At 51.8% G+C, this 13,525-nt stretch overlaps 4 protein-coding genes across 4 annotated transcripts; 1 reads left to right on the top strand and 3 right to left on the bottom strand.

Moving 5' to 3' along the window:
• Positions 1-971: 971 nt before the first annotated feature.
• BKA67DRAFT_573218 (HSP40/DnaJ peptide-binding protein) lies at positions 972-2,092 on the bottom strand. The gene is made up of 2 exons (XM_046103338.1): positions 1,637-2,092; positions 972-1,572 (listed from the first exon to the last, which is right to left on the bottom strand). Exons 1-2 carry the CDS (start codon positions 2,048-2,050, stop codon positions 1,279-1,281), a joined length of 708 nt encoding a protein of 235 aa, XP_045956461.1. The 5' UTR covers positions 2,051-2,092; the 3' UTR covers positions 972-1,278.
• A 2,309-nt stretch (positions 2,093-4,401) lies between these two features.
• Positions 4,402-8,787, bottom strand: BKA67DRAFT_660945 (HET-R; the record flags this gene model as incomplete). Its single annotated transcript, XM_046107725.1, has 2 exons — positions 4,402-6,468; positions 6,514-8,787. The coding sequence occupies 2 exons, from the start codon at positions 8,785-8,787 to the stop codon at positions 4,402-4,404; spliced, it is 4,341 nt and encodes a 1,446-aa protein (XP_045956460.1).
• A 1,395-nt stretch (positions 8,788-10,182) lies between these two features.
• Positions 10,183-11,211, top strand: BKA67DRAFT_520481 (ubiquitin-conjugating enzyme; the record flags this gene model as incomplete). Its single annotated transcript, XM_046098187.1, has 3 exons — positions 10,183-10,231; positions 10,319-10,983; positions 11,047-11,211. The coding sequence occupies 3 exons, from the start codon at positions 10,183-10,185 to the stop codon at positions 11,209-11,211; spliced, it is 879 nt and encodes a 292-aa protein (XP_045956459.1).
• Positions 11,212-11,445: 234 nt separating this feature from the next.
• Positions 11,446-13,036, bottom strand: BKA67DRAFT_538010 (uncharacterized protein; the record flags this gene model as incomplete). The annotated part of the gene is made up of 4 exons (XM_046100419.1): positions 11,446-12,183; positions 12,218-12,521; positions 12,580-12,870; positions 13,011-13,036. 4 exons carry the CDS (start codon positions 13,034-13,036, stop codon positions 11,446-11,448), a joined length of 1,359 nt encoding a protein of 452 aa, XP_045956458.1.
• Positions 13,037-13,525: the final 489 nt, after the last annotated feature.

The following is a 13,525-nucleotide window of genomic DNA, read 5'->3' as shown; positions in this document are numbered from 1 at the left end:
TGTCCTTCTCTTTTCGCATTCCTCCCACACGTCCGTGACCGGCTTTTTTTTTCTTCCCCCCAAGAAAAAAAAAACACGCACACCGCCAGCTCGTTTGATCTTCCAATCACACCATCACCGCTGCCACTGCGTGTCTGAAAGTACTAGTGTCAAGTCTGCCCGAAGGGTTTATATTTTCCGGAAATGAATTCGGCGCTGGTGTTTCGGGCACCCTGCCACCGAAGGGCGGGCGAGGGGTGGACGGTATAGTATGTGCGCCAGAATGTTCGCGCTCGATAGTAGATATCACATACATTCTACCAAGAGCGTAGCGTGTCCAGATGGATCGAGTTCCACTTCTGCACTGAAACGTCCAGCATCAAAAGAAAATGGAGAGCGACATGATCATGATCCGAGGTTTTGTTTACTTCTCTTAACATTTCTCACTTCGCATCAACGACCGGTGCCAGCGGCGATCACGGTTCTGTACCTGTCCCAGAAGACCGACCTGCTGGGCTTGAGAAGCATGTCCGGTGAGCTGTAGCTGTCAGGACCAAGGACTGAGTTCTCTCTGGAGGGATCGGAGATTCCCTGTGGCCTACCTTTATACCATGTCAGCGGTGAACATGTAAATCTACAAACTTCTGATCTGATTGCCGGTGGAGGTCATTCATCGACAGGTAGTATCTGGGATAACACACAAGGTGTTATTTTTAAATCTTTATGGCGGACACGATAAGTATACAATAATCATAGGGGAGAAAGTCAGCGGCACAGCATGGTATATAATAGGTAATCACTTCTATACCAGTTCAATATTTAATATTTACAGCTTATCACTTGTACCACAACCAGGAATTTCTACGTGGATAATTTTGCCGTAATCCTGTGTCATGGACCACCACGATGAAGCGCCACTCGCTTGCGTGCCATGGTACGCATTTACAGCCGACGACTACTAGGTCGGCCGACTTAGTATTTGAGCTACAACTAAGCGGACATTCGTCGTAAAATATCTCTGAACGACTAGACGCAACGTAGAAGGTGGTTATATGTGCAAGTTCAAGAAATACAGTGCTATTTATATCGACATCCAGAGGCGTGTCCAAATATGAGACCCGGCCTCCTAAATTATCTCTCCCCTTTGCTGTCATACTACGTGCCAACAATACTAACGCGGCACGCTTGACATGTCATAATTTTCATCTCATCGTCAGAAATGCAGTATCCACCAACGCCGGATTTACCAGAAAACGCCTCGATGACTCCCAACCTTGGCAAATGCTCATAGAACCATACTTATAGAATCTTCTTCAACTCCTGCTTTTGCTGTGCAGTCAATGTCGTGGGGAACTTGACGTTGTACTTGATAATGAAGTTGCCCCTTTCACCAGGCTTCTTCGAGATGGGCATACCCTGGCCGGGGTAGCTGTCGGATGAACCAGGAGCTGTCGGGCCGGCCTTATCGAGAGTCAATTGCTTGCCGTCGATCGTGGTCACGGTCCGCCTCCAGCCAGTCAGGGCATCCTTCAGCGGCAACTCAAGTGTGTGAATCAGGTCGTCTCCGTCACGCACGAAGAGCGGGTGTGGTTTCTGAACAGTGGTTAGTACTCAATCGAAAGTCTGATGCATGTGTGGCAGTGGGGGGAAAACCTACCTCCTCGACAATGAAGTGCAGATCCTGTTTGCCGCCTTCCTCCTGGTCTCCAACTCCCTTGAACTTGATTTTGCTGCCCTTCTTCAAGCCGGGCTTGATAGGCACTTCTAGAACCTGGTCGCTGGTGGTCCTCTTGCCAGTCTCGTCGAACGTCTTCCTCTTGATCTTCATCTTCTTTGTCACGCCGTTGTAGAGCTCCTCGAGGGTCAGCGGCAACGCACGCTCGACAGTGGTAACCTCCGGTGTGGCTTCGCGGGCACCACCGCGGAAATGTTCGCCTCCAGCGCCGGGGAAGTTGGACCGCATCCTAGTTCGGCCGCCTCCAGCACCACCTCCGAGTATGCTAGCCAGCAGGTCGTCTTCCTCCATACCGCCGCCGCCGCCGCCGCCGCCGCCTGCAGCGCCTGATCGCATGAACTCGGCAAAGATATTGTTCGGGTTACTGAAGGAGAAACCGCCGGGGCCACCTCCACCTCCGCCAGTGCTAAAGTGGAATGTTCTTGCGCCGCCTCCACCAGGCATGCCACCGCCGCCGCCACCAAAATCGAAGCCCTGGAAGCCACCGGGCATGCCGCCGCCGCCGGCTCCACCTGCACCTGCGAAGGGGTTTTCTCCTGGCGGAGGAGCTGACGCACCTCGGAGAAGGAACTCAAGACCGTATTGATCATATGTGCTGCGCTTCTCGGGGTCTGAGAGAATCTCGTAGGCTTGCGAACACTCCTTGAATTTCTCGGCTGCTTGGGGGCTGTCTTTGTTCTTATCGGGGTGCCATTTTAACGCGGCCTTCCTGTACGGGGCTGTGGTTAGCTTTGTGCAGGGTGGAATATTGGCACGGGGTATGTTGCAACAAGTTGAGCTCAGGTGTCGCAAGTGGCGGCAATGTGTGTTGCTCTCCACTCGATGCGCCAAATGCCCCATGTTTGGGTGTAACAAGAATACAAGGGAATGAATTGCGAGGCGAGAGACGCATGTACTTACCGATATGCTTTCTTGATCTCATCCTGAGTGGCATCAGGCTTGATGCCAAGCTGGTCGTACAGCTTTGTCTCTTGCACCATTGTGGTGTTGTGCTGTATACACTGGAGTCGAGGTCGGTGTAGAGCAGAATTGAATTGTGTATGATGTGTAATTGGTTATGTCGCAGAATGGCCAAAGTCAATAGTTCCTCGTAAAGTGAGTGATGGAATGACAGCCAATGACTTGGGATGTGTAGCTTGGTAAATAAGGAACAAAGAAGAATTGAATCAGGCGTTCCTCGCGTGAGTCCCTTTGCACAAGCTCGATGGTAGCTTGGTGTGCCCCACGACAGTGGAAGATTCGGGAAGTGAGGTGAGGTGAGTGAATCTCCAGAATCCCAGGTAGAATTGCCCGCTAATGACGCAGTAAGGCGGAATCTCTGAGCAGGGGTGGTTTATGATTGGCATCAAGGACGATCAGAGAACCGCGAACAACTAACTGTCTGGACTGATCGGCAGTTGAACCAACCAGATGACTGAACCGTCTGGATACCCTGCCCTCTTTCCAGTGTCTTCTGGAAACGGCGCCAATCGTGCACGGAAAATGCTCTTGGTCGATTAAACGCGAGTGCTGTTGCTGGTAGCGGTCCGATGTCAACACTCCATTCCAATACCTGCGTGCTCTTGCATCTCGTAATCGAGCTCGATAACAAGACGGGACGAGACGAGAAGAGGGAGAAGACTGGACAATGACGCTGATTGTGGGGTTGTCTCGCCCAATGGCAGTGCGAAAGCAATGCCCACCCCGCAAACTCAACCTCAAACACACCTTAAAAGTCGAGCGCCTCTCTACTACATATCTAACCTAGTTAATGTGAAGTTAGCTCCCGTTGAAAGGCATTGAGAAGTCGGTGCTCCACGTATAGTTGGCTTGATCTCTGCCCAAAATGGTGTACAAGCCTCGCGAATCGTAGATACTGGGTTGCAATTCAATTGACTGTGTGGCTAGGGAAGGCCGCTCGTAACTTCTTCAAAGTACAACTGCACTAGTAGTAGAAGGTTCTAGAAGATTCCACATGTTGTGTATCAGAAGGCCACAAGGTAGACTGACTGTACTAATCCAAGGCTACTATATGTACATCCTTGGCATACGACCACAGTGTTTAACGCCGAGTAGAACTATGTTCAGAGGACTCATACAAAAGATGAAAAGCATCCTGCTTGCTTGTTGTAAGGTGTGGGTCGAGGTCGCCTGACGAGTAGGGTCCGTGAGAAAGCGAGTAATACAACAACAACCGCCAACCCTTTTCATGTTCAGCAGGACCTCTTCTCATGGGCATACAGTCCCTAGCGAAATCAGTCTCCTAACCTAATCTCTTTCATAACTCACTTTCGGGCCTACCCTAGTGGAGCGAAAGCTGACCATGAGTACCTAGACTATAGTAGTCGTGCTAGGAATCACTACACCGTTTTTAGAACTGCTAACAGTATTCTTCATGTGTAGGCAAGCACAGTAGCTAGCCTGTAGTGTTCTGTCCATTTCAGCCACTGATCTTCTTTGAATCCGGCGGCGCATCGCGGCGAATAGCACTGTGTTTTCACTAATCTAGAGTTTTAAGTGGTACTACAGCCACGTTTACATCAAATTGCATAGAAGCAGTTGAATAGTAGTATAGCAAATGATTATGAAACAGGACTATTCTAGAAGATCCTATATAGACGAATTGTTAACTATACAACTGATGTTTCTTAAGAGAAATGAAGGAAAAGCCTGGGACTATCCTTTGCAAAGGAATTCAAACAAACAGGCTATCGAAATCGCATGATCAAGACACTACCGGCACCAATAACCATGGTATTGCCAGATATGGCTGATCGACCGGGACGGTATTGAGAAGGTAACCACAAAAGATTCTTATCGCCAGACAAGATCCAGCGTGAATCCTGACTTATACCAAAGCCATCATATTGCCTAGCTAGTGCTAGCGCATCCTGCGTAATATGCTGATGCGTAATGCTACTATGACCCCGAACAGACGTATTCTCGTCGGGTCGTGTAAAAGTAAATGTTCCTATATTGGTGAAAAGTCGTGTTCCATCAAGGTTAAATTGCAGGTTGTCTGCAAGACCGCTTTCTAGTACCTGCCGCTCTACGGCTATTTCGACGTCCCAGATCCGTACCGTTTTATCCCTTGACGCCGATGCTACAAACTGGCCGTCGGGCGAGATCGCTACTGATGTGACGGTACTCGTATGACCTTTAAGCACCTGCCGCTCTGCGCCCGTCTCGACGTCCCAGATCCGTACCGTTTCATCCCATGACGCCGATGCTACAAACTGGCTGTCAGGCGAGATTGCTACTGAAGTGACGGTACGCGTATGGCCTTTAAGCACCTGCTGCTCCGTGCCCGTATCGACGTCCCAGATTCGTACCGTTCTATCTTCTGATGTTGATGCTACAAACTGGCTGTCAGGCGAGATCGCTACTGAAGTGACGGAATCTGTATGTCCTTTAAGCACCTGCTGCTCTGCGCCCGTCTCGACATCCCAGATCCGTACCGTTTTATCCCAAGACGCCGATGCTACGAAGTGGCTGTCGGGCGAGATCGTTACTGAAGTGACGGAATCTGTATGTCCTTTAAGCACCTGCTGCTCTGCGCCCGTCTCGACGTCCCAGATCCGTACCGTTTCATCCCAAGACGCCGATGCTACGAACTGGCTGTCAGGCGAGATCGCTACCGAAGTAACAGAATCTATATGACCTTTAAGCACCTGCCGCTCTGTGGCCGTCTTGACGTCCCAGATCCGTACCGTTTGATCCCCTGACGCCGATGCTACGAAATGGCCGTCGGGCGAGATTGCTACTGAAATGACGGTACTCGTATGGCCTTTAAGCACCTGCTGCTCTGCGCCCATCTCGACGTCCCAGATCCGTACCGTTTTATCCCTTGACGCCGATGCTACAAACTGGCTGTCAGGCGAGATCGCTACTGAAGTAACGAAATCCGTATGACCTTTAAGCACCTGCCGCTCTGTGGCCGTCTCGACGTCCCAGATCCGTACCGTTTCATCCCCTGACGCCGATACTACGAACTGGCCGTCGGGCGAGATTGCTACTGAAGTGACGGAACTCGTATGGCCTTTAAGCACCTGCTGCTCCGTGCCCGTATCGACGTCCCAGATTCGTACCGTTTGATCCCCTGATGTTGATGCTACAAACTGGCTGTCAGGCGAGATCGCTACTGAAGTGACGGAATCTGTATGTCCTTTAAGCACCTGCTGCTCTGCGCCCGTCGCGACATCCCAGATCCGTACCGTTTTATCCCAAGACGCCGATGCTACGAACTGGCCGTCTGGCGAGATTGCTACTGAAGTGACGGAATCTGTATGGCCTTTAAGCACCTGCCGCTCTGCGCCCGTCTCGACGTCCCAGATTCGTACCGTTTGATCCCCTGATGTTGATGCTACAAACTGGCTGTTAGAAGAGATCGCTACTGAAGTGACGTGATCTGTATGGCCTTTAAGCACCTGCTGCTCTGCGCCCGTCTCGACGTCCCAGATCCGTACCGTACTATCCCCTGACGCCGATGCTACGAACTGGCCGTCGGGCGAAATCGCTACTGAACTGACGGTATTCACATGGCCTTCGAGTGTTTGTAAATGGGCACTCCACTGAGTGTCAACCCTCGGCTTTAATGCTAGCCATGTTGGCTCTTCTTTACAGAATCTTCGTCGCACCAAACTACTCGTAGGACTGAAAATAAGTGCGGACGCGTAGACTTGAAGTGGATACTGAGCAATCACAGCCCTATTGTATTTGAAAAACCGCGTGGCATCAGATAGCCAATCTTCTAGGTCCTCCATCCCGTAATAACCCTATACTATGTTAGATCTGGCCAAAGCAAGGATAAAGATGAGTACCTTCGCATATCTGTGAAGCTTCGTAACCAAGGCAATCCCGAGAACTGTCGCACCTAGTAAGCTTAAAGCTTCTAGCCAGTAAAGATACTTCTGATGTAGAAATTCCTGAATTACCGACATGTCTTGCTGGCTATTGTGAGATCGTCCATCGAGGAAATGGTCAACCCAGAACACACAACTGTATCGTAGCGGGGCGAGCGTGTCTAATGCTGGTGGATCGATGTCCTCGACAAATGTACCAGGGTCTTGTAAATCGTACAGATCCCGTTTGAGATGTCGGGATAAAAGTTTAAGTGACAAGTCTGCTAAAGCCCCGTGTTTCGCGCGAACGCCTCCAGGCGGAAACACGACGTCTGTTGCTTCTGTAACCAGGAAGTCCTTTGCCGACTGATGAATGAAATAGACAATATCATCGCGAACGGTAAGGAAGGACCCACAGAGTTGTACAACCTCTCCCAAGTCTGACAAGTTATCGAAGCACTTAGGTTCCACCATTGAAGACAACTCTGTAATGCTCACAGGTCGATAAGTGGTTGACACAATGCTCAAAATCTCACGACAAAGCTCGGCATCTAGGGAACCTTCAATCAAGTTCATCATTCGTTGGTAGAGAGCACTAAGGCCAGGGGGGAAACGGTAGAGTTCACTAAGGATATTTCTGGCTCGCACCTTAGCGTCCTTGAGCCGTTGAACGACCAGAGCTACCCAAAGAAATGTATTGTCTGCATTGGTGTTCATATAGTCGACAACGTGGTTATACTTGTTGCTATCGAGGCCCTTAGCTGATCGTAGTTCTTCAGCTTCATGGCGGATGTACACTTTGACTGCAGTAGTGATAGAGTCTTGATTAAGTTCTAGACTGAGCTGCACTTTTTGGCTGGCGGGGCTGAGCATGTCCTCAATCTCAAGCCAGTTACGACTGGACACTAACCATTTTGCATTCCCCTTTCGGGACTGTTGTACGATGAAGTTAATAAGTTTAGGCAGATCATCGGAACATTCGTCAAGCGCATCAATGACGAATACCGCTTCGTGCGACAGGCGATCTTGTAGCATCAAAGTCAAGATCCGCGTTAATGCATTCCATGCGTTAGCATCCTCAAACAGTCTTGACCCAGCCACTTTCCATTCTTCGTGTAGGTATCTTGCCAAGGAACGATTTTGCCTGACAAACATGTATATAAGACCGCGGAGTATAGCTGTGGCGTTGTTAAGGTTTCTGTCAGTAGCTTGGCAGAAGAAGTATGAGATCGTGGGCTGATTTGTTGATAGACCCGCCAGTTCGTCCGTGATGCCGCAGAGCAGCATGGTCTTGCCTTTGCCAGGGTCGCCCTTGACCCAGAGCAGAGAACTGTTTTTATCGTTGCGCCATTGTTTGAAGTCCGTGTTCTCAAGAATCCATCGGAACGAGTCTTTTAATAACCCGCCTTTCGTTGACAAAATGCGTAACTTGTCGTCTCTGGGATCCGAAATTCTGAGATTAGCTAGGCATTGGTTGATGCTTTCTTGAAGTTGTGTATCTTCGCTTAGGCGACCCTGGTCGACTACTAGCTCCCTGTGCAACCTCTTGAGCGCCCCCTCCTCTCCTTCTCCGTAGTTCGAGGGCATTGTGACATCTAAAATACCAAATAGACAATATGCCTTATCTTCACCTCGAGACGTAACTCGATTGGTCGCCCAAGACATGCGACTTTCGATATCAAATTCCTGAAGGCAAGACGGCAGCAGAGCACGGATAGGAATATGCGTGATCTCGTGTATCAGTTGCTCTAGCGTAGTCTTTTTGCCAAGAAAGTGGCCTTCGGCAGAAAAGAATTCCACCACAGCAGGAGCGATGAGTTCTTGAAGCGTCCATCCACGAGTAAACCATCTGCTCTTTCGAAAATCAATCTTCCACGTCGATCGAGCCGGTTCGTCGGCCAAACCATGGTCACAATAGACATCGGAAAGGTACGCGTAGCATTTCTGAGCGTTTTGGTACCATCGAAACATCGAATTAATCGCTTCTGTAAGCTCGGCAGAACTTGACTTGTCAATACAACACGTGTCTACCCAGAAGTATTCGAGACCGTCGCGTCGAGCCTGGTCACCGCAGAAGAGGATCTTCTGGTAGCCAGGCTTACGTTGAAAGCAATCATCTTTGATGTCCTGATATACAACCTCCTCTTCGTTTCCCCCCCATGTGTGGGAGAGTATGGCGTATGGCGGGATGTCGTGTGTGAACTCCGGCGTGAGAATGAGCTTATTTTCAGCTCCGAGCTGAAGGAGGCGCATAGCGAGATGTTTGCTTTGGTGCTTCAACCGTTCGCATCGGGATCTTATTCTTAACTATCGTAGAGTCTAGGAACGGAGTTGACGTTGGTCAGAGAGAATGGGTTCAGTTCGCGAAATGAGGAGGTGAATCAATCACGAGACCTGGAGCCTGAGCCAATGAGGCAGCGCAGACCAGCATAGCCAATAATACCAATGGGAACTGGCTGGCCTTGTAAGGCTGCCATCATTTTGCGCGTCACGACAGGAAGACAAGTTGAGCTTCTGAACAAATTCTGATTGCTATAGTAGTCACTTGTCGAAATACTAGTGGCCTTAGAGGATTCAATTAAACACCAGTAACTTAGAGATTTGCGTCAATCCTCTAGGTTAGCGCATTCGGGGTTGTGTCTCGACAATCCTAGAATCGAGATCTTCGGGACCATTGAATGCTCAGTAGGTTAGGTTAGAGTAACTATACGACTACTTTATGGCGTTCCAGGGACATCAATCAAGATAAAAGAGGTTGCAAAGTAGACCTCTATACCGTGAAGGAAATGCACTCAGGCGGAAACAGCACTATTACCGTGAGTTGTATATGCATAAAAAGTATGTGACTTACTGTCAGCAGGTCTCAAAACGGCGCATATGGTCATGTTTGCCATAGTTCCACTAGAGTGGGTCCGAAAGTGAAGTATGAAAGAGAATAGGTTCACTTGGGAGACTGATTTCGCTACAGTAGGACCTGCAACAAAATGGTTCTGATACTGGCGTCAACCTGAACTGCCAGCTTGAGCTTCTCCTCCACTGCCCGTCCGTCTATAAACCTGTGCTTGAATCATCTCTCCCCACTGCCTTCATTGAATGTTTCGAGTCTTAACAGGCAGACAGCGGCTCGCAGCCTTCTCATTCTCAATTTCATTCTCGGTCTCGTTCTTCATAGCGACGGCCCTGATCTAAATGTATTCACTTGCAGCTGCAGGGGTTCCCCGCTAACAATTCGTCACTGATCTGACTAAGGTCTGGGGCTCAAGCTGCAATCGATTCAGTACCTGTAAATTGCCATCCTAGTTGAAGTAATGTTACGTGTCTTTCAACGCGCCAAAAGCTTAACCACAAACAGCCCATTGGTAAGCTCTGCATTGACTTGCCAGACATATCCTGGTTAATATCTTGCATCATCGTGTGTACCATCGTCAGCTACATCCAAACACCAGCTTCGCCGTCTTGTTATACGTCCGCATTCTGATCTGGTTCGCCATACACTATTCAAGACTGGGTGCGCCACATACACAGCTAGCCAACATACAGCTATGAGATGAGAGAGTACTCCGATCAACAACCGCGACATCCCTCTATACTCCATATGTAGACAGTCCACTACGACCTTCCCTACGACGTTTCTTACTTTATTCCATCATGGCCACCTCGAAATTCAATTCGAAATCACCCACCATGAGGCGCATCAGTAAGTATCTCTCCCGCGATCTCCATCCACCAGCTGCCGGCATATGTAGACACGGCCTGCTAACCCACGCCCTCTCTCCCCCTCCAGTGAAGGAAGCCGCCGAACTCAGCAACTCTCCCAGCCCCGACTACACGGCGACGCCCCTCGAGTCGGACCTCTTCGAGTGGCATTTCACCCTGCGCGGCCCTCCCAACTCGGCCTTCGCCGCGGGCATCTACCACGGCCGCATCGTCCTGCCGCCCACCTACCCGCTCCGCCCGCCCTCCTTCCGCTTCACCACGCCCTCGGGCCGCTTCGAGGCCAACCGCGAGATCTGCCTCAGCATCTCCGGCCACCACGAGGAGACCTGGCAGCCCGCCTGGGGCGTCCGGACCGCCATCGTCGCCCTCCGGTCCTTCATGGAGACGGACGCCAGCGGCCAGATTGGAGGCCTGAACACGAGCGAGTCGGTCAGGAGAGAGCTGGCGGGCAAGTCCAAGGCGTGGACGTGCCCCGCCTGCGCCAAGAGCAACGAGGAGATCCTGAAGGAGGTCGCCGAGCGGTGCAGAGAACTGGAGGCCGAGGGCGGCGCCAGCGAGAGGAAGGAGGTCGAGGTACCCGCGGAGCTGAAGATGGGCTTTAGGGACGAGATGGAAAAGGCCAAGGCCGCCGAGCGAAACGGCAGCGAAGGCGCCAAAGAGGATGCCGAGGTCGCGCAGTTGGCAGAGGGGTTCGTGCAGACGGCGCCGGAGAGGGAGGCCGCGCCGCCGCATGTTGCGCGGGCACAGGTCGCAGCCCCAGTGCTACCTGCCAGGCCGGCACATATGGTGCCGCAGCCGACGAGGACGGTGCCGCTTCCAGACCCAGTCGGACAGGCGGTGGTGCAAAGGGCGAGGGATCTGGACCGGGATGCGGGCGTGCCGATATGGATAGACTATGTCATTGTTACTCTGGTGGGTGTGCTGGTCGCCATGCTCATCAAGATCCTTCTGGGATACTAAGACGTGACATATGGCTGTCACGGTATCAGCTAGACGGCAGTGTTTACTTTCGCATGGGAATCCGGTGTTTGGCGTTTGCTTGCTAGAGTTTGTGCAATGCATGGGGAAACGGAAGGCGTTTTCTTCTTTTGCTTTTTAAGCATGTTCAAGTTGTCACATAAGTCGCTTTGGACACATATCATCAATCAATGAAGTTGACCTCTAATACGGATGGCAGCGCCCGATCATCACTCGCTAGACTGCGGTATCTGAGCTACTTGAGGAGCCTTTCCCCTTGATGTTAGAGATTCCCCCCCACAATTGGCAAGACGCCCTTGATTTGTACCAGACTCGATACCTGTTAATGAACTTGGCGGCTTTCCCCTTCGATCCTCCGCGCTTTGAGCCTTTGCGATCTCGCCGCGACTGCACAATGTTGTCGCTCGCGGGGGCGTCATTGGTGGCAGTCTGGCCGGCGCACTCAAGCAGAATCCGGGCTGGGGAGCGGGCGGCGCGTTCCGGATCGGTGGACGGTGGGAAATTCGCATCGACCTCCTCAAGGTGCTTGGTCGAATATCTTGACAACAGCCCCTTTACGCAACCCCGGAGCTTGTCCTCCACCTGGTCCTTGCGGAACACACCGACTCTGCCGTAGTGCTCCAAGTAGTCGAACGCCACGCCGGAGAGGGGCTGGTCGCCATCGCTCCCGAACAGCATGCCGAGGAGAAAGATGTCGTTGTAGGTCCAGTGGCTTGGCTTGTATGGAAGGTCGCCATCCTTGGGCCAGCTCGACGCCCGGCCGGCCGAGCTCGTAGGCGTCCCAGTAAGCGTATAGGGTGCGTTGGTAGACGAACCGCCGCTTGTCGTGGAGTCTGGGGACGCTGCTCTGCCAGACCCGGCCCGGCTCGTTCGTGACCGCGTCCCTGTCCGACTCGCCCAGCGTGCCGTTGGTGCTCGCCAGCAACTCCTCGCACACGTTCTAGCTGATAGCGGCTGCTAGGTCGGTTGCGCCCTGCCGCTCGAAGACCAGCTCAAGGATGTCCGGGCCGCTGGAGAGGAGTTCGTCGTCGCCGCCTGCCGACCCCTTGCTGCTTCCCAGCAACGACAGCTTGTCTCGGGCATGTCGTACGACCTTCTGCTCGAGAATCTCTCGGCCCAGGACGAACTCCAGCAGCCCGGGGTATCCGAATGCGCGGCCGTGCGCGGGGCGCCGTTTCTTGTAGCCGCACGAGCACGTGGAGCCTGACCGAGCCCTTGTCGTCGTGCTCCCACACGCACTTGTGGCATTAGATGCCCTCGAGCACGTCCACTCTGTAGTGGCTGAAGGGGTACTAGAAGACGAAGTCTGGACTCTCTCGCGGCTCGACGTGGCACTGAGCCTTATGGTACTTTGCTCGGAACATGGGGCCGTTGTACTCGCAAAATTTGCACTCGAACCTCTCCCCTCCTGACTCTGCTTCTTCTTTGATTGCGCTGAACTTCCTCTTGAGCCGATAAGTCGCGGTGGCCACCACGGTCTCTGGGGCCATTCCATCGTTCTGGACGTATTGCGCTTGTCCTGCAGTCTGGTGTGAAGAAACATGGTGGAGCTGCTGGCTACCACCTGGAGCTTGTCGTGGTGCAAGCTCACCCGCATGCATATCCACCATATGATCATAGAGGCTGCCACGACTGTTCACTCTGTAAATAAATACACAGGGTGCAATCGTATTGCATTTGAGCAAAGTGTTGTTTCGCCTCATTTAGGAGAGCCGGCGTCCGGTCAAGCGCTTCTTTGTGGCATCTGGGGAGGTGGGCGTAGAGGCTCCCTGGATACCTACCGTGCCCATAGTGGTAGAACTGGCATGCGTAAGTCAACTTTGTTGCTCTGCTGACGTGGCAGTTGTTTTTGTGCAGGACAAGCTCGTGTGAAGAACCATTCCACCCGCAAGAGTCACATTCCTTGTTTGGCTCAGTGCCGGATCGGCGTTGGGGACATAGTGCTAGAAGTGTTGTTGACTGGTCCTCATGCATACTCAAGATGTGTCCTCTGAGTTGGGTCGGGCTTCTGCCATGGCACTGGCAACCAGAAGCTGGATAGGCCACCATTTTCGGAAATATTTGTTGCAAAAGAAAAAAATTCATGTTACTTCGGTCTATGAAAAGGTCTGGATTGGCCGTGGAATTGAATATGGTGGGCAAACCCACTCACTATATGGGGTCTGAATACATCCAACCTTTTGTGCATAGGCATTGATTCACATGTTTTAGGTAGAGCTAGGCCTAACAGCACGTAAGATGAGGCCTATATTTCTTCCATCTTCTCGGCAGGCACGGATGAAACTTGATTGGTGCC

Source organism: Truncatella angustata (genome assembly GCF_020726525.1).
Source record: "Truncatella angustata strain MPI-SDFR-AT-0073 chromosome Unknown BKA67scaffold_6, whole genome shotgun sequence".
NCBI classification, from domain to species: Eukaryota; Fungi; Ascomycota; class Sordariomycetes; order Amphisphaeriales; family Sporocadaceae; genus Truncatella; species Truncatella angustata.
This window is presented reverse-complemented; position numbering and strand designations above follow the sequence as displayed.

What these genes read in the sequence shown, in the direction of transcription:
- BKA67DRAFT_573218 (XM_046103338.1), bottom strand. Translation starts at nt 2,050, where the DNA reads ATGCGATCAGGCGCTGCAGGCGGCGGCGGCGGCGGCGGCGGCGGTATG. An exon ending in TGCACTTCATTGTCGAGGAG is followed by an intron (nt 1,573 to 1,636) that starts GTAGGTTTTCCC and finishes ACCACTGTTCAG; the next exon opens with AAACCACACCCGCTCTTCGT.